The 18,541-nt window shown below is 46.4% G+C and overlaps 1 protein-coding gene across 2 annotated transcripts in view; it reads left to right on the top strand.

The window, feature by feature from the left end:
- Positions 1–18,175, top strand: part of HIPK2 (homeodomain interacting protein kinase 2) — a 141,603-nt gene extending 123,428 nt beyond the window's left edge. For both annotated transcript variants that reach the window (XM_065651940.1, XM_065651930.1), the window contains exons 13-15: positions 7,396–7,643; positions 8,640–8,800; positions 10,517–18,175. In XM_065651940.1, the coding sequence (XP_065508012.1) occupies positions 7,396–7,643; positions 8,640–8,800; positions 10,517–10,984 (877 nt within the window). In that variant the 3' untranslated portion in view covers positions 10,985–18,175. The remainder of the gene's footprint in view (positions 1–7,395; positions 7,644–8,639; positions 8,801–10,516) is intronic.
- The last annotated feature ends 366 nt before the right edge of the window (positions 18,176–18,541 follow it).

The following is an 18,541-nucleotide window of genomic DNA, read 5'->3' as shown; positions in this document are numbered from 1 at the left end:
TGATATTGGATCAGCTCCTGAATTTGCTACAGCACTTCCTTCTCTTATTTCCTCTGGGGTTAGAAATTTCTCTTTGACCCATGAGACTAAAAATGTTTATTTTATTGATTGCTCAGCCAAGATTGTTTAGGGCTACATGTGGTTGTGAGAAGTGGTAGATCCTTTGACCATGTAACAGTTCGTAAGTCTCAGTTTGAGAAGGACTGGTAATGCTGATAAAATATGATACTGCTGATGCAGTAAAGGAGCCCTACAGCTTGGATTTACTTCGACAGAAAAGCCTCTCTGTAATACCACAGCAGCAGAGAGAGCTTTTCTAGGACAGAGGGTGCCACTTTTTTATTGGCGAAAGAAAAATCCGAAGAATTCGGTGTGATATGGGAAGAATTTTCCTTTTCCTTTCCCTTTCATTTCCTTTCGAAAAGCACAGATGTTCAAGTAGGGTATTTATGAAATAACAGCTGGCCAGGCAGGCAGGACAGCATGTTGCTCGTTCTTTGCTTGATCAGTATAGCTTGGTGTAATCTTTTTAAAATCAATAGTCGTCTGAAAATGTTGGGCTCCTGTTGGGTAAAGGTACTGAGGAGGTGATGTGAGGTGGATTCTGGGGGACCTGTTCGATGGAGCCTTGTCAAAGGGAGCCATCTGCTGGGCCCCAGCCCCATGCCTGGGGCAAAATCACAGAGGAGGGACTGTGGGTACAGTTTGGCAGGGACCATCTGCAGATAAATGGTCAGAGATTTTTCAGGGGGCAAGTGTCTGATTTTAAAAGTCAGTTTGTCAAAACCAAGGCTTTTTGCAGGCTACACTGAGATTTTTCTAGTAATGTCCCCAACACAGTGAAATCTGGGGAAGCTTCGAAACTGCAAAAAGGTTTTCACTTTTTTTTAAGGGGAAGAAAGCATTAGGTCACTAACAAATTAAGGGGAAGACTTATTTTTCCTGATTTAATGGAGTTTTTTCTTCTTCCAAAATATAAGAAAATAATAGAAAAGAAATTTTGAAATGGGCAAAATAAAAAGGGAACATTTTGAATGACTGTTTTTACCTGGTTTCCGATACCCACAAAGTTTTGCGTGTGACATTTTGTCTCATAGAACAGTAGAAAAAAATTTGCATATGAAAAGAACTATGTGGATAGGAAACAATTTTATGACCCTGTTTATTTATCTAGACTCTCAGTTCAGCATCCTTTACAAAGAGACTCTATAGGCCAAAGAGATGTTTCCTGCTGTGCTGGAAGATAAAACCCTGATTGGTATTTATTCTAGAAAGAAGAATTTAGGTCTAACCATTACCTGTAAAGCACTGCAAAGAGTAAAAACAAGAGTGTAGACTTGATATTTTTCTTACCAATTTATTCCTCTGAAGTTTCTTTTCTTGCTCTAGCAAGAAAGTCAAGCAGACAGACCAACAGCAATTGGAGGACACATTCAGAAAGCAGCAAGTAGCAGGGGTTAAGTACTCCCCAGTATGAAACCTCACATGGTGCAGTGGTTTAAATATAAATCCTCCCTTGATTAAATATTTCTGAAGCTTAGCAGTAGAGAAAAATAAAGCAAAGACTTAAACTCAGAGCTGAGAGGAACAAGTGGGGACAGACTTTTTATCAGCCTTTTTACAAGAGGACAAGTGGTAATAGTTTGAAACTAAAAGAGGCGAGATTGAGGCTAGACATGAGGAAGAAATTTTTTATGATGAGGGTGGTGAAACCCTGGCCCAGGTTGCCCAGAGAGGTGGTCGATGCCCCATCCCTGGAGACATTCAAGGCCGGGCTGGACGGGGCTCTGAGCAACCTGATCTAGTTGCAGATGTCCCTGCTCATGGCAGGGGGGTTGGACTAGATGACCTTTGAAGGTCCTTTCCAACCCAAACTGTTCTATGGTTCTATTCTATAAGTGCACCCTGGGGTGGCTGAATGGTGGCTGGGACGGAGAGCATGTGCCAGGCTGTGCCGGTGGCGCAGTGAGGGGTACGTCCATGTCCTGCCATGGGCCACGTCACACGGCACGGCAGGAGGAAAGAGTGGAAGGAAAAGGCAGTGGAGGTCCCCATTGTGATGTGCCTAGATGACGTCTTATCCAAGCAACAAGTGCAACAGCCAAGGAAAATATGACTTTTCCTGAAACAATACAATGATGATCTTGAAGTGGGTGGTTTTCAGGGTGGTAACACCTCTCCAGCTTGGCTTTGTGTGGGATCCTCACAGTAATCACTGTCTTCCTGGGCAAGAAAGGCTGGGCTGCAGCTGTCATGTGGGCATACTGAGTGACTGCGTCATTAACCATCTTCACTGGCCCAAAATTCTTGCAGGGTGAAGGATTTTTTTTCCTTTTTCTTAAGATGGTAAACTGTACAGTGAAGTCTCTGTGGGAGTCTCACCTTTACAACTGAGCATGAGCTGGTGCAAGTGGTTAATTCACCTTATTCACGTCATAGTGCAGTGGTGGTAGAGTCTACTTCACAGGACTGTCATTCCCCTTATGCACAGAAATTGCTGGCAGGTTCAAACCAGGTGTTTTTGCCAACTTACTGATGTGCATGTGTGAGGGTCAAAATACCATTTGTGATTCTCTTTTTGACATCTAGCCTATTGTGGCTATGTTATGCTGTGCATTGTAATGCACTGACTCTGCATAGCAATACGTTGACTAACCACAGTCATCTGGTAAAAGGATTGCTGCCTTCCATCTCCAGAATACAGACCGATATGCAGCTAACACTTAAAATAACAGAGATAGACTGTAGCTCTCTCGGCAAACCTTCGGCAGCAGGACATTTACAACCTGCTAGCAATTCAGTATCTATGACTGAAACAGCTACAGCACGTGCTGTATAGCCTAATATAATGGCCTCAGTGTAGTGCTTGATAAATAATTCCTACCATCACAAATTCGCAAAGAAGGTGAGAGTAGATTAACAGCACAGGATAGAAGCCGAGCTGAAGAGAGAGGGGCATGTTCTCAGCACTGAGCTATGCATGGCATAAGATTTCAACGTGAAGAGAGCGATTGCAATTGTAGCATGAGTTTTTGCTGGCTGACTCTATACTTGCCTAGAATAGGTGGATTATTCTGAAGCAGCAAACTGAAAAGGTTGTGCGTTATCAAGTTTTCAGAGAACTGGACCAGATCTTTTTGTGAGGTGATGTAAAGCTAACATGACATGGTGTACACGTACACCAGTCCGAAGGCATGGTTGTGGGGTGGCTGCCTTTTCCCCCAAACCTAGGATGTGTTAGTGACCTTGAGAACAGAAGGCCTTTGTTGCTATAGTGTCAACCACACTGAAGGGTTTGTATCTCTTTGGGTGAACTGCGCACTGAAGAATTGTCCTTAATAGATTCCATTTGCTTGTTCTGGGATTCTGGTGTAACTCAAAATGTTCAGGGGAAAAAAGGATCCTGGTCATGCAGTGCTATCACATACCAGGCTTTTGGGCTGGGCCTTCAGCAAGTCAAAATCATCTCAAGTTGCATCGTTACAAGAGCTGTTGTCCCTGTCCTTGGCTACTTGTGTGGTTTCCACGTTGGTTTAATACCTGATTCGGCATCTTTTTCTTAATTTCCTCTCACTTTTTGTTCTCGACATCTGCCTTTGGCACCTTTCCATTAACAGTATCTCAGATGCCCCGCTTAGTTTCTGGCCCTGCACCTGTGCACAAATTATTTTCTCTCCACTGAACTTTTCCTTGAAATCTTTTCTTGCTGTGGGGAGTAGGAACCCATGTCCATCTCTCCACTGTGCACTCACAAGGGTGGTATGTGTTAGAGAGCCATCTCAGCGACCTGCTTCTGCATGTTCGAAGGCACAGTCGTGCTCTGTGGCTGCACATTGGACAGACGTGAATTGTTTCATGTCCAAGTTTCAGAACAAGCTCTTCAGGACCAGGTGGGAATGGGCTACCACTCGTAAACTAATAATAAACTTACAAAGCAACGCATCTTTTTCCAGTTGCTGTTCTAAAAGGGAGGGTTAAAAAGCCTTCCTGGCTTATTGCTTTTCGGTCTGTGCAGATAGATTTGATGCCACTTTGGTAATCTTCCCCCCTCCCTCCTCTGGAGAATTAGAATACGCCTACCCACATAATGCAGGCAGGCACACAAGCTGACCAGGAGCACATGCTGACTCTCAACACTACTAAATCACATATGCTGCTGCTACTGTGCTTGCAGGAGGGAAAGCAATTACCAGGCTTGGAGTGAGCTTAATAGGAAGGGGGCAAGACTTTTAATAGCATTTTTCTGTGTAAGCACAAACATCCCCAAAAGCTGCGGCTGAGTTACAGGAATACAGCAAGTTTGCTGAGTAGGCAAGTGCTGTGTCAACAGGTAAAATCTCTCAGTCCTGATAGTTTGTGAGCAGGGAAGGTGATACACCAGCCCGGAGCTGACGCAGAGAGCTCCCACTTTACTGCGAGGTGGGGAGAGCAGCGGGGTCCTCCAAGGGAGCTGGAAGCGGGGCAGTTGCTGGCCAGCAAGGAGGCTTTGGGAAGGTGATCGCTTGCTCTTCTGGGTCAAATTTTCAAAAGCCCCCATTTCAGCTTAACATGTACCTCTAAGTCTGTGAATCAGCTGATTTTCAGCGTGAGTTGGGCCTTTGATGCTTTTAAAATTCCCACCCTTAATCTCTCAGGCAGGCTGTGGTACAGCAGGTGCCGAGCTCTGGGCATGTGAATAGTCCTGCCTGACTCCTCTGCCTGCTCAAACACGAACCGCGGGCTTTACCTTTCCTAAAGACAAAAAATCCAACTGCTTTTGATGGGGCTGCCTGTGCGCTTGGAATGATGCAGCCTGCTGAATCAAGAGGCTGATCACTTAGGGCCTAATCCTGCAAATATTTACCCATGTGCTTTAGCTCCGTTACTGGGAATAGTGCAGCTGACTTGGGTGGATGGCACATATCAGTAGTGCTAAGCACTTGTGCAAGGCCTGGCAGGGCCATAGCTCTGGTCCTTCGCAGTTTCCCATCCATGAAATGAGTTTAATATCCTGCTACGGTCCCTTTCTCTGGAACGGTTTGGGTTTGGGGTCACTTATTTCTTTAGCCAAACAGATCTACTTGATTTTCTTATTGTAACCAAGGAGCTATAAGGAGAAGATTTGAAGGAGAAGACTCCTCATGGTCCCTGCTTTGACAAGGCCTCAGTCAAACTGGTGAAAAATATGCCCATTCTAAAACAATAAATAGCACAGACTACACAGAAAAATACCCTTCCAGTTCTACAGCTCAAGCCTTCCCATGTCATGTGTCAGTCGAGAACAAGTATTTCCAGTTCAGCAGCTCAGCCACTTATGTGAGGAAGGGACTGTAAAAGAATAGCTGGACCTTATCAGTTGTCAGCAAACTCTTTAGTGACTTGATTTTTCTTTATAAAATGCAATAACTGTCAGAGGTAGAGAATATATATCTATTCCCAACTGTCAGCCAAGGGTAGATGCAAAGGGCAAGCAGTGTGGATACTCATAAATGTGTGATTACAGACATTTCTACTGAAGGAGAGAGGAATATTGATGCAATATTCGTCATTTTTATTGGCTTAATAGTCTTCTTTCATAGCACCATATCCAAACTGCTACATCTTTCTTCACATACGGTAGCTGTCCATCTGGGCTACTCTGTTGCTCTTTCCATTTCTAATCCAGCACTCTCCAGCTCCTTGTGGAATGCCAGAATACAAGGGTTTGCTGCCGTACACCTTCCCTGTCTAAAAGATCCCTGCCCCTGCAAGGCTTGCTTTCAGCTTCCAGGTTGCTCTGCGATAGCTTCCCCTCCTTCTCTGTCATCTGCCTTGTTTCAGGCTTTAGGATAGCAGGGGCCTCTCCAGATGCGTTTTTCGCTGTGCGTAGAACAACATGGTCTCTTTGGGGCACACCAGCATCCTGTGATGATAGCCTGGGAGAAGTCGGTGTGATGGTAACTTGTTTGTGGGAGCAGCGCCCCAAGGTGTTCTTTGATGGAGGAGATGATAACTTTCCAGTGACAAGTCTTGGGAGCGAGGTGGTGAGCTGCGGTTTGTGAATGCTGGCGGAGGGGCTTTGGGATGGACAAGGGGAAGGGAACCCACCAGTGCTCCTTTAGCGCTGTGAAAAATAAATAGGGCAAAAAGCGTCTTTGGAAGGAAGCTGTTCTCTAGTATCTGCTCCACCTTTCCCTGGGTAAGGAGTGATGCTGAGACTAGGGAACAAACAGCTCCATCACAAACTAAGAGTAGATTAATCAGCTGTTCCCTGAACTGGACTGGCCAGAGTGAGGAGATGGAGACGAGACTCCATGGGAAACGGATCTCTCTCTTTTTAAAGTGCACATTCAAGAAGTTAAGAGATGGATTCCTCTTTCTCCATGGCGTTTCTGTTCCTGTTGGGGCTGTTTCCACCATTACGCCTAATTACTTAGCTTTTTATGTGCTATCCATTTCTTTTCATCATTTTAAAAACTTCAGTTGCCATAACAACATAATGCAATCAGTGAAACATAGCAGCTATTTTCTGTAGTCAAGGTCTGTGCACTGTCAAAGATGCGAGCCATTTAAGCAAATCTTCACCATCCCCCTTCCTCCCTCCTCTTTCTTGCTCTCTCTTTTTCTCCCTAAACAACCTCATAACAGGAAGGAGAAACCATCAGGAATAATTAGACACAATAGCAGAGCAAATCCCAATCGTACTCATGCAGCCTAGTCTAATGAACTTCTAGCACTAATCTTGGAAGTGTTGATGTTCCTTTTTAATCACTTTTTTGATGTCATAGATAGATTAGCTGCAGCAGGACCTTGATAATCCGTGCTAGAGTCAGGAGACCCAGTGCCTATTCAGAGAAAGAGAAAAAAAAGCAAAAGCTTTGTATACTTTGCTCATTTTTTCTTCATACATTCCTCAGTTTCAAATGCTTATTGAGAATATATGCCCGTTGTACCATATTAGTAAATAGAATAGAGTGTATTTTGTAGAATCATGGGAATTGAGCATGAAAAGTCATAGCATCTATTATTAAATCATTGCTGGAAGGCTGGGAGAAACCGCCACGTTTTTGTGTGGGTGGTGAGACTTGCAACAAAGCATAGTATAACTGCTGGGCTTCTACTGCACACACACATATATATGTATAAAGCAGTCTGAAAATAAATCTGGCAGTCTGGTCCAGAGCTATTATAAGCAGTGTGAATATAAGATCTATCCACAATGTCTTACTCACTCCTTGACCTCCATGAAGGCTTTCCTGGAATAGCAACGAGTGAGTTTGGAAGCCTGGGATTTGGCTTTAGCGACCTTTATCTGGCAGAGGACTGAGGAGTGTGCGTTGCTTTTACGGCACTAGTCTGCCGAGGGCAGATTCTTCTGGTGGCTGCTGAGTCGATCTTCCTCCATTCACTCTTTTCACTTGTGTGCTTGTGTTTCAGCACCTTGTCCAAGCAAAGGAAGAACGTCATCAGCTGTGTCACCGTGCATGACTCCCCCTACTCCGATTCCTCCAGCAACAACAGCCCTTACGCCGTGCAGCATCGCACGGGGCAGAATAACGGGAACACCTACGACACCAAAGGGGTTCCAGAGACTCACTGCAGTGGGAACCCCCGAACCATCATCGTGCCACCACTGAAAACCCAGGCCAGTGAGGTGTTGGTAGAGTGCGATAGCCTGGCACCAGGTAAATTGCACCTCTTCCGTCAAGAAAATTAGTAAGAAATAAATGATTTATCTTGGAAGAATCTCATTGTTCAGTTTCATTTTGTTTGTTTGTTTTGTTTTCCAAAGAAACCGTGCTCCTGCCCTTCTCTCAAGTGACACATGTGTTCTTGGGAGCAATGTCACATTATTTATGTGCCCTGGTAGACTCAGGAGTCACGGGGGCAAGTGTCATTCCCCGTTACTTCTGTACAAACCCAAGAACAGAATGCAGCGTTTAGCTCAACATTTGACTTGAGAGGCTTCCAAATGCAAGTGTGAACCTTTGCTGCTTTGCCTTTCTGTAGGTTTACTTTAAAATGGGTAAGGGATTGAAAATACATGTGCATTTTCATCCAAACTTGTTGACGTTTCTGGGAAGAAGGTTCTTCGTTATGGACTGAGGAGGTTTGCTCTTCCAGAGCCTCTGCAATGCTAGGTAGTACAATGTGTTGCCAGGGGGCTTATGGTGAAAGTCTGGCCTGAAGCAATTGGCTTTGAGCTACTTGGCAGTCCTTTCTTTTGATGCACTGCTGGTGAACACAAAGGCTCAGAGGGTGAGCTCCCCACCAGCTCCTTCTCCCTCTCTTCCTGCTCACTGTGAGGTGAGCCAAGCCAGAGCTTTTTTGTGCTGTGCGCACTATTCTTTCCTTCCTCTCCTTGGGATTTGTACCTGCATCCTATAGTTCTGCTGGCAGAACAGTTTCTCACACTTCTGAAGGATCTATAAAGCCTTCTCCAGGCCCGGTTTGGGTCCAGGTATCAGGTCTGTTTGTCTACCTCTAGAATAACATGCTGGCCATGTACATGAAGCACTGCTGAGGTATTCTGTTAATTAAGATAAACTGTTTTCTTATCCTGCTTCTGTTGTATGTCTCCTCCCAAAAGCCACTCTGGAGGAGATTCATTGAGGAAAAGGTAGGGTGAACAATTAAAGAATGTGATGTAAGCTACAAATGTGTTTCCTTTCCTGGCACAGTCACCACCAGTCACCACTCATCCTCCTACAAGTCCAAGTCCTCCAGCACCGTGACCTCCACCAGCGGTCACTCTTCAGGGAGCTCGTCTGGAGCCGTTGCCTATAGGCAGCAGCGACCAGGAGCACATTTCCAGCAGCAGCAGCCTCTTAATCTAAGTCAGGTAAGTCAACAGAGACAAATTTTGGTGGTGTGTCATCCAGCTGTAACCTACCACTCGTCCAGCATGGGCTGTCCTGTTCCAGTCTGATGATAGTTGGGCCCCATGTTGAGTTTGACCACCTTGTTTCAGCTTCACTGCAGACGTTGGGTGGGCTGGTGGTACTCTTACCGTGTGTTTTGAAGCCAGCTGATCTAACTGTGAGTGGGAATAATGTTAGAGAGAGACGGTGCAGTGGCTCAGACACAAAGGAGGGGAACAGGACCATGTAGGGAGGACTGAATTCTCCTTAGCTGTAGGTAACCATGGGAGGAGTATCTTCCAAGCGAAGGGTGTGCATCAGCCTGGCTGTGGGACTGGGGGAGAAGTCCCCATCAGATGTGACAAGGCAAAGCCCCTGTGCGTGTACGTGACCTCATGTAATGAGGTTGATCCATCCCGTGATAAAGCTGGGCTGAGATCTGGGCAGATCCCATTACTCGGCAGCATGCAGTTCTCAAGATGTTTCACAGTCTGTGGCCACAACGCCCAGAGTCTCACCAGGAGCTTCGCTAAATAATGCCCTATTCACGTACTGCTCCTGGGGCCTCTCTCTGCTCTGAGGTGAGGTCATGAGTGTAGGGAGGTAACAGCACAATTACCAATATTTCAAGAGAAAAAAGTCTGGAGAGCTCAGAGGGCAGTGATGATTTGCATCCAGAGCTGGACATAAGCAGAACTGTTTGGGGTTTTTTTAACAATTTTGGGGAGAAGAATGTCATCCCCCCCCCCCTCAAAATGTAGTTGAAATTTTAAAATTTAAATGAACTTGAAATAAAAGTGAAAATGGAGAAAGTAGGTGAGATGCTGTTTGCAAGAGTGGGGGAGAAGTGTGGCTGCTGCATTTTAGACCACAATGGCAGCACAGGGAGTGCCTACAAAGAGGATGAGAAGGCGTAAAAGAATAGAAGGAAATAACATGGAGCTTTGCCTTTCTTGCCCTCTAATTCCTACTTTATTGAGTATTTAATACTCTGACTACAAATGGCCAGGAAAACTCCTTGACATTATTGTGCAATGCAAAAAAAAACTTAGAAAAATCCCTGATAAAGTACATTGCTCCCATCCCACTGCAAGAAGTTGCCCGTGCTCAAATGACTATAGCTGATTACATGAGGGTACCAGGCACCTACAGGATCTGATTGACTGAGGGCTTTATCTTTAAAAAATAGTTATTTTACTAAATGAGGAAATTATAACAGCAAAGACACGAACTGAGCAAAAATAAATGGCCTGTTCCAGGCTTGGTTAGGCAACTTCATTCCCCTGAGCTGTCCACGCCACCACATTTCATCTGCAGACAGTTCACTAACAAAAGCCATGCGTTGTATGAGCAGCTGGACTCATGGAAGATGTTCTCAGAAGCCGGGCGTCCAAAGTTGGATCTTTGTGGTAGCTGTGCCAGCAGGTTGTGGCTCAAACTGGGGGTCTCTGTTGTCCTTTTGGTGGTCATTTTGGTGAATGTATGAAACAACATGGTCTTCCTAGGCTTGGGAGGGACCCTTTGCCGTCACCTGTTTCCCAGGGAAGACTGCGGTGATGCTGAGGGTGTTGGGAGGAGCGCACGGGACTTTCCCGAGGCTGTCCTGGTGTCGCAGGGAGGCTCCCCGGCACCACTGAGGAGGTGAAGATCCACCTCCTGTCTTGTAACTGCTTATCACTATTGCTCTCTTTCTCCAGGCCCAGCAGCACATCGCGACCGATCGCACAGGGAGTCACCGGAGACAGCAAGCCTACATCACTCCAACGATAGCTCAGGCCCCGTACTCTTTCCCGCACAATAGTCCCAGCCATGGCACAGTTCATCCTCACCTGGCCGCGGCTGCCGCTGCTCACCTGCCCACCCAACCCCACCTCTACACCTACACCGCCCCCGCCGCCCTGGGCTCCACCGGCACCGTCGCCCACCTGGTGGCCTCCCAAGGGTCTGCGCGGCACACCGTGCAGCACACCACCTACCCCGCCAGCATCGTCCACCAGGTCCCGGTCAGCATGGGCCCGCGGGTCCTGCCCTCACCCACCATCCACCCGAGTCAGTACCAGGCTCAGTTTGCCCATCAGACCTATATCAGTGCTTCTCCGGCCTCCACAGTCTACACTGGATACCCACTGAGCCCCACCAAGGTCAACCAGTACCCCTACATCTAAACACTGGAATAAGGAAGGAGAGACGCACCCGTCCCGGGGGAGCGAGGCGGCCACTTTTGTACTGAAGATACATGACAAACAATGCAATGGGAGGCTCGCGTGAAACTTGAACGAAGGAGACTTTGAGGAAGAAATGAAAAAGAGGAAAGAAGGGGGAGAACCAATTCTACACTTTTTATTTAAAAAAAAAAAAAAAAAAGAAAATGGAAAAAAAAAAAAAGAAAAAAAATAACCCACAAAAAACCAACCATTCTGCACCAAACTAGAGAGAGAGAAGCAGAAGGACCCTCCAGCGGGTCCTGTCTTTTGAAGAACTTCACCAATAGACTTTTAAAGGTTATTTTCATCCAATAGTGAGCTACATTTAGAAATTTGTTGTCCAGAACACCTAAAATGAAATCCATTAGGTTTTTAATCCAATAGGTATATGGATTAGGGATTTATCCAGCATTTCAAAGGTTTTACGCCCTATCTTTGGCAGTGGTCTCTGTATCCCAAAGCATACATAAGGTTTTGGGTTGGTTTTTTTTCTGGAAATAGAAAGTGGGTAAGGGAGGCTGAGGGAAGAGGAGAAAATGTTGTCCCAGTGCTCTAAATTTGGATCTAGCACTGCTACACTTAAAAACATGTCAGCAAAATGCGCTTTGCAGCACTGGTCAAGAGCGGAAGCAATGGGGATGTTTCTCCCTTTCCTTGAACACACTGGATAAATCCCTGAGAAATGCTATTCCTCAATGAGATCTGTAATAATGTATATTGGATTTCAGTTGTGTTTCATTTTATTTTATTTGGAAATGTTCCCTTTCAATCCCTAGCCGTTTTAGTATAGGAGGAGACATTTTAGCTGCCCCCGCCACCCCCACCCTGGTAGAATGTAGCACTCTACAGGTCATACGCCCTTTTTACTATTTTGTGTTGAACTTCAACGATACCAATAGACTATTCCTCAATGTGATTGCACAAAGAAAAGTGATATAACATAGGCATGTAACAAATGTGATTGTCCAGGTATGTACGTGTGTGTGCGTGTGTGCGTGCGTGCAGATGCTGCCTTCTCTCTGTGGTGTGTTCCTCGGCACAGCCATTACAACTGTCACAGTCTTAGTTTTACATCATTCCCTCGTAGTGCCTTACCGAACTACAGACGCGGTTTAAGGGTTTACTTCCACTGGTACTCCTAGAAACTGACTGAGGCTAGTCGGAATTTACTCTCAGCTCTTTTTCTGTTGTTTTTTTGGGGGTTGTTATCGCCGATTTTCTTCTTCCGCTGGTGGTGGTGTTTTGGTTTGTTTTTTTTTTTCCCCACGTTGTCAATCTTAGCTCACTTGTTGAGGTGTTAGGGAAGCTCGTCGGGATTGGAAGTGCGTATGGCTGGGTGTTTTGTCGAGCACTGGATGGGCTGGAAGTGACCAGGTCGGCTGTGGGACCCAGGGTGACTCTCAGAGGGTCTGGGGATTAGTTTGTGGACTGGTCTGTTTCTACCCTGTTGAAATAGCAGGTTTCCTCCCCGGAAACTGAATTCTCATTCTGCTGTTTGCCGACGTTCTCGGTGGAGTTGGGAGGACAGCGTCCACCCGCGTTGTCGGGTTGTCCCAGTTGCGTGTCTGAAATGGGAACGAAACTTTAGCCCGTGCAAGGGGGAAGCACTAGTTGTTGCCGACGTCTCTCGCTACATCTGTTCATGGGAGGGAGTCGCGGAAAGACTGGAGTCCCAAAGCAAGCACGAGAAAATCCAGTTGAGTGAGTCAAACTCAGGTTTCTAAATGAAGAGTATCATAATACATTGGGCCTTACCCACTCTAACGTAGCTGTGACCTTGTGTGCTTCCCCTGCCCTTCTCCCCTGCGCCTGCAGTGGCAGAGGGACCCTGGAACGGGAGAGCACGGTGGTCCTGTGGGTCCTCTACGCTGAGGAACGCTACGTGGTCATCTTGTTTACTGAGAGATTTCTAAAGAGAGCCTTTCCTACAGCTGGGTTTGGTTCAGAGGGGAGTGTCGGTGGCAACAGCAGTTGTACTGGTGCATTAATATTTGGAATACTTGAAAGTGTCTCTAGAGTACCCGTGCCTGTGGGTGGCCTGGGAAGGAAGGAGAGAAGAGAGTTTGATAGAACGTTTCCATGAAAGCTGAAGTCTACGTGGCTGCTCAGTTCCACTCTACATTTCCCTGTAATTGGAGCATGAAGTATTCAGGTATTTCATAAGATGCTGGAAAAGATCGGGTTCATTGGCAGGTTGGTGAGGGATGGGTTCCCAGGATGGCAGTAAGGAAGGCGGTTCTCTCACATAGGAGAAGCTGACAGAAAGACAAGCACAAATATATTGTCTTGTGGTAAGTGCTCGGCTGGCCTGGAAGAAGAAGGGATCCCGCTATGCATAGGCTGTTCAACAAGGCTGTTGTCTTCTGGCAAACCACCAAATAACCGCCCTGGTTGCCAGCTCTGGTTCCTGGGCTACTCTTGCACGGTTTTCTTCTCCTGCCTGTCCTTCATTCCAGCTCAATATACTGTAGATGAAGATGCGATCTCCCAGCCGCCTATGCACCTTACCCCCCCTTCCTTTGGAAAGACAACATGTACCCCTTTTGTCTGAGGCAGGAACATAAAACCCTGCTCTCTCTGATGCATTCCTCTCCTCTCCCACCACTTCGGGAGCGAGAGCGTCATGCTGCTTGTATCATGAGAAGGAAAGATAATGTTATTTTATTGTATGGTTGTTATGATTATTATTTTATTATTATTATATTTTACTCTGGGTTTTAATTGCACATGCATTCCTTAATCTTTGTGGGGTTTTTTTTCATCTTAGTATTGTCATTCTTCTTGTTAATTTTATTTCTCTTCATCAGTGGCATCAGAAGGGTTGCTGTGTTTGTGAAAACTGCAGGAGGAAGGGGAAACGAGATTGTCCCAAGGATGAAAACTCTGCCACCAACTTAGGGGGAGCGAGGCCACTCTTCGAGAGTGATTACAGCCTTGAGGTACAGGAGTTATCCTCCAAGTCACATCTGCATTTCAGAATAGGTCCAGAAACATTCATTCAGAGGCCAAAACCAGACAGCAGCTAACATAATGATCTGTCAGGAGAGCTGGATCAAAGGCAGGTGAGGACCTGGGTGCCCTGGGATCCAGCTCACCATCACTTTGTTTGATAGCAAGTATATATGAGATCCAGACCTAATGGTGCTCCAGGCCATGGTCATTGGGCCCTTTCAATCAAACCAAGGTCACGCTACACATTAAGGGTTTGGTTTTCCTAAAGGAGAAAGCAGATAGATGGCTCTCCAGAAGCAGGGCTATCAGAGGAGCAGGGGCAGAGGTGTGAGCGTGGACCTCAGTCCCTTCACGGGACAGAGGACGCCAGTGCATGGGTGGCGTTAGCTGGGTAAAGCACGGCCACAGGCAGGGCAGGGTCCCTCACCCGCTCTGCCGCTCTCACTGAAGATCGATCAGGTGTCCGCACGGCCAGGATGCTTAGTTTACTTTTTTTGTTGCTGTTGTCCCTGATGTATGTTTTCCCTTCTTTTATAATTATTTGTTGTGGAATTTTATTAAGCTATTCTGGTTGCTAGAGTTTATGTATTTATGTTTTCATTTGCATCATTTGCTCCGTTAGAATGGGAGGGAGCGGTGACTGGATTCAAACTCCATTAAAAAATTATAGGACTTCAGCAGAGACTTAAAGTTAATCGTGCACTTGAGTGCTTTGCTAAAGAACAGACTTAAACCCTCCAAGTTAATTACTTGTTTATGCGCTCCCGTGGCCTAGGACTGGTGAAGCGTGGAAGGTTGCAATCTCAATCACAGTAATGTTTTACTTGTATTAATTGTGTTTTCCCTGTGTAGCCATCTGACTTGTTCTCCCATGCGGGCTCAAATCTGATTTTGATGGGCGTTTGACAGCGGAGGTGTTAGAACGGCAGATGCTGGCAGCGAGGTGGGGTGTGGTGCGTGTCGGAGGAGCCACTTTTCACGTTGTCCATGCTGGAGTGGCTGACCTGCCAGCTATAGGTGGTCAGATGATCATGGTGATGGGATGCCGTGATTCCAAGGATGCACAGCAAAGCTGCGGAATTGCTTTGGTGGTGCAACACTGCTTATTTTCTGGTGGATATGGGAGAGCTGAGCAACACCTCCTTCCTCAGATCGGTATAAAGGCATGGTATGGAAAAAAGTGTGGTATGGTTAATCGCAGGGGAAATCTGGTTGTATTAGCAGAGGAGGCAAAAGTTTTGCGTGCTGTCGGTGCAACTTACATAGTAACAGCCAGCTTGTTTTGCTCACAGAGTCCTTTGGAGAGGAAATGGGGTTGGCGTGGTTGGGTTGAGGTTCTTTGTGTGCGTGGGGTAAACGGCATGGAAACTTGAGAGAGGAGGCGAATGTTTAGAATACTGGAAGTTTTATGGGTGGCTTATGGCTGGCACAGTGAAAAAGCGGTCCCTTTCCCCATCACCTTGTCTTGCATTCTTCTCGTGTGGGAAGCAGAAGGAAGGACGGGCATCGCCTCCCCTCAGAGAGGAGATGTTCAAATCCCTGCTGTGAAACCAGAATGCAGGAGGGAGCAGAGAGAACCACTGACATGAGCAGAATGGAAAACTCAAATGGAAGCACTTTTCACTGCAGGCTGGGCCAAATCCTGTTGTTTGAGAGAGCAAATGCAATTGCATCTTCCTTGGCAGAGTTGTACCTGCTTGCACCCAACAAATTGGACCTTGGCAGGTCTCTCTCTCCCTCTAGTTTGTCGTAATTCACAAAACATTCCAAGAAGGGGACATTTCTGTCTGCGACATTTTTCCTTTGTTATACTTCCAAGGGATTATGTCTTGTAACTTGGTTTGAAGGCAATTCCATTGGCAAACTTGAAGGGTGATAAATATGTTTTCTTCTTTAACCAAAGAAACCTTTTAAGAGAGAGAGAGAAAGAGACCCCCACCCACTCCAGAAATGAAGTGGAGTCACGAGTCATGACCGGCAGGCAATAGGGATAAGCTGTGTAACTCCATCTTTCCTTTCTCTTCTTTTTCTTTTTCTCTCTCAAGTTCCTGTCGTTGTTTTCAGTAGCTAGCTTGACAAGCAGAGAAATTCACACTAAATATTGCTGCTATCCTAGACTGTAGGGGATGTCAAAAACTTTATTCTTCTCTCATTATTGTTCACATTGATTGAAGTGTTTCAGTGGTGACAATGCAGTGTGGAAATGGTAGGCTGCATAGTGGAGATAAGCTTCTGGATGCTCTGCATGCTTCTGTAGCATCTCCCTCTCTGGATTTAGGATGCTGGTTTTGTTTTGTGGATCAGACCCCCAACAGTGCTGCTGTGGTCAGGCCAGGCACAGCTGGACAAGGGTGTTGGGCTGGCGTGTGTGTTTCTCCATGGCTTGGCAATCAGCCCATCAGAGATCTGCAGTGCTACCCGTGGGCCAAATCCTGGATACCTGCACGGAGGGTCTGCAGAAATAATCTTTGTTGAGAGTAGGCAACGCAGAAGGAAAAAATGTGGAAAGGGAATGATTTCCCCCTTCCTGCTGACAGAGCTGTGCCTGCTGTGGTCCCGTTTCCCACGGGAGCTTCAAAGCAGTGGTGCTGCGGTCCTGGGCATTCATCCATGTCACCCCCTCCGCCCCCACGTCTCACTGGTGCTCCTGTGGGGAGAGTCTGTATCCAAAGTACGTGGAGTCCCCAACTTCTTGTGGCCCGCTCCTGTGCCTACAAATCATTTTGCTCCTTTCGTAGTCGGGGAGGAGAAGATGGGTCTGCGCTGCTGGGCTTCCCCCACTGCCACGCTCCAGCAAAGCTCCCTCTGAAGACGGTGAGAGTTTCACCCCAGGCTGCGGATGCTGAGTGAGGTAAAACATTTTAGAGGGGTGCTCGAAGCTGTGGCGCTGGCCCTGTTGCACGTGGCTGTGCGTGGGCTCCTTGCTGGAGTCCCGCGATGGATGGGAGGCACTGGGCTTGCCGGGCAGGTCAGTGGTCCATCCTTCCCACCACCCGGGAGCCCCACCACGTGTGAGGGACACCGTGATGCCACCGCGCTCACCTCCCACCGCAGGGGTGGCCCCTTGAAGCAGGCCCAGGCAGCGTGCAGAGGAGCATCGCTAACTGAGAGCTCCGCGTTGAAGGTGTCTTTGTTCCTTGTAGCAAATGTAATTTCTGGGAGTGACCCCCAAAGGTGGCCATTACCTGTGAAGAACTGCTGAGGCAGGTGGAGGTGTGAGAACTGGACGGGAGGTAAGCCGGGCAAATGCTTTCGGTGGGAAGACACGTCTTAGAGCATTTGCATGTGGTCAAGAGTGAAATTTGAATGGTAGACTGGCTTGGTTCATCAGAAGTCTTAGGAAGAGTACTAGGAGGCTTTGCGTTCGGCATTTATGGTTTGAAACTCCTGTTTCTTATTTACGGGTTAGCTTTGTCCTTCCAGTTTTAGCAGTGCTGCTATAACAGACTATTCATGTGTGTTTGAAGATGAAGTTTTTGTTTTTAATCTTTTGCTTATCATAGTTAATCTAAGAAAGGCAATACTAAAGGTATATTTTTTTCCAAAAATGATATTTTTTACTGCACTGATAAATATTGTGACATCTCTGTTCTTAACTCTTTCGCTGTGAGGGGAACTGTGTGCAGATTCACACAAACCTTGTAAATACTTGCGTGTACTTCTGACAGCCAGGGATTATCCTTCTTCCTTCCTTCCCTCCTTCCCTCCTTCCTTCCTTCCTTCTTCTTTCTCTTCCTTCCTTCCTTCCTTCCTCCCTCCCTCCCTCCCTTCTTTCCTTCCGTCCTCCTTTCCTTCCTTCCTTCTTCTTTCTCTTCCTTCCTTCCTCCCTTCTTCTTTCTCTTCCTTCCTTCCTTCCTTCTTTCTCTTCCTTCCTTCCTTCCTTCCTTCCTTCCTTCCTTCTTTCCTTCTTTCACAAGGTTTCCTCTTTGAAACAGAAAGCAATGGGGCAACAATGCTCAGAGCAAAAGCAAAGCTTATCCCACTTTCAGAACATAGCCAAGGAGTTTTTGCAGTGCTGGCACAGAGTTAATATTTAATGCCGATGCATTTTGATTTTATTTTTACTCTTTTTCAGCAAACTGTTTGGAAAGGAATAAGACAGATAGAAAAGCTTCGGTCTGGAATTCTGATCAGAAATGTTACTCATCTATTTTATGGCACCTCTGATTTTTCTTTTGTTTTCTTTTTTTTTTTTTTTTTTCCTAAAAAAAATGAAAAAATATTAAAAAAATGGCTTGCCGCCTGACCTCTAGGCTGGTCAGCCGCTGTCCCTGGAGTGCCTGGTGCTCCGGGACCGCCGGCTCCTTTGGAAGCAAACCCACTGATCAGGATTCTGGATTCTGATTGCGACAAAGGGCATCCCCCAGTACCGTGGGACGCCTTCTGTTTTTTTCTAAAGAAGGATTTAAATACACTATATTACACAAACTGTGACCTAATGGCAATAATTACCTCAAATGTGGGCATTCATCCTGGTTTTAGCCTTTTTGAAAACATGTAGCCAGCTCGAACTTTGATTCAAAGACTCTGAACTCCGTAGGGGCGGAATAGCGATAAATGCCCACC

This window comes from Caloenas nicobarica, chromosome 1 (genome assembly GCF_036013445.1).
Source record: "Caloenas nicobarica isolate bCalNic1 chromosome 1, bCalNic1.hap1, whole genome shotgun sequence".
In the NCBI taxonomy this organism is placed as follows: Eukaryota; Metazoa; Chordata; class Aves; order Columbiformes; family Columbidae; genus Caloenas; species Caloenas nicobarica.
Note: the sequence above shows the minus strand (reverse complement) of the source record. Positions and strands in the feature narration are given on the sequence as shown.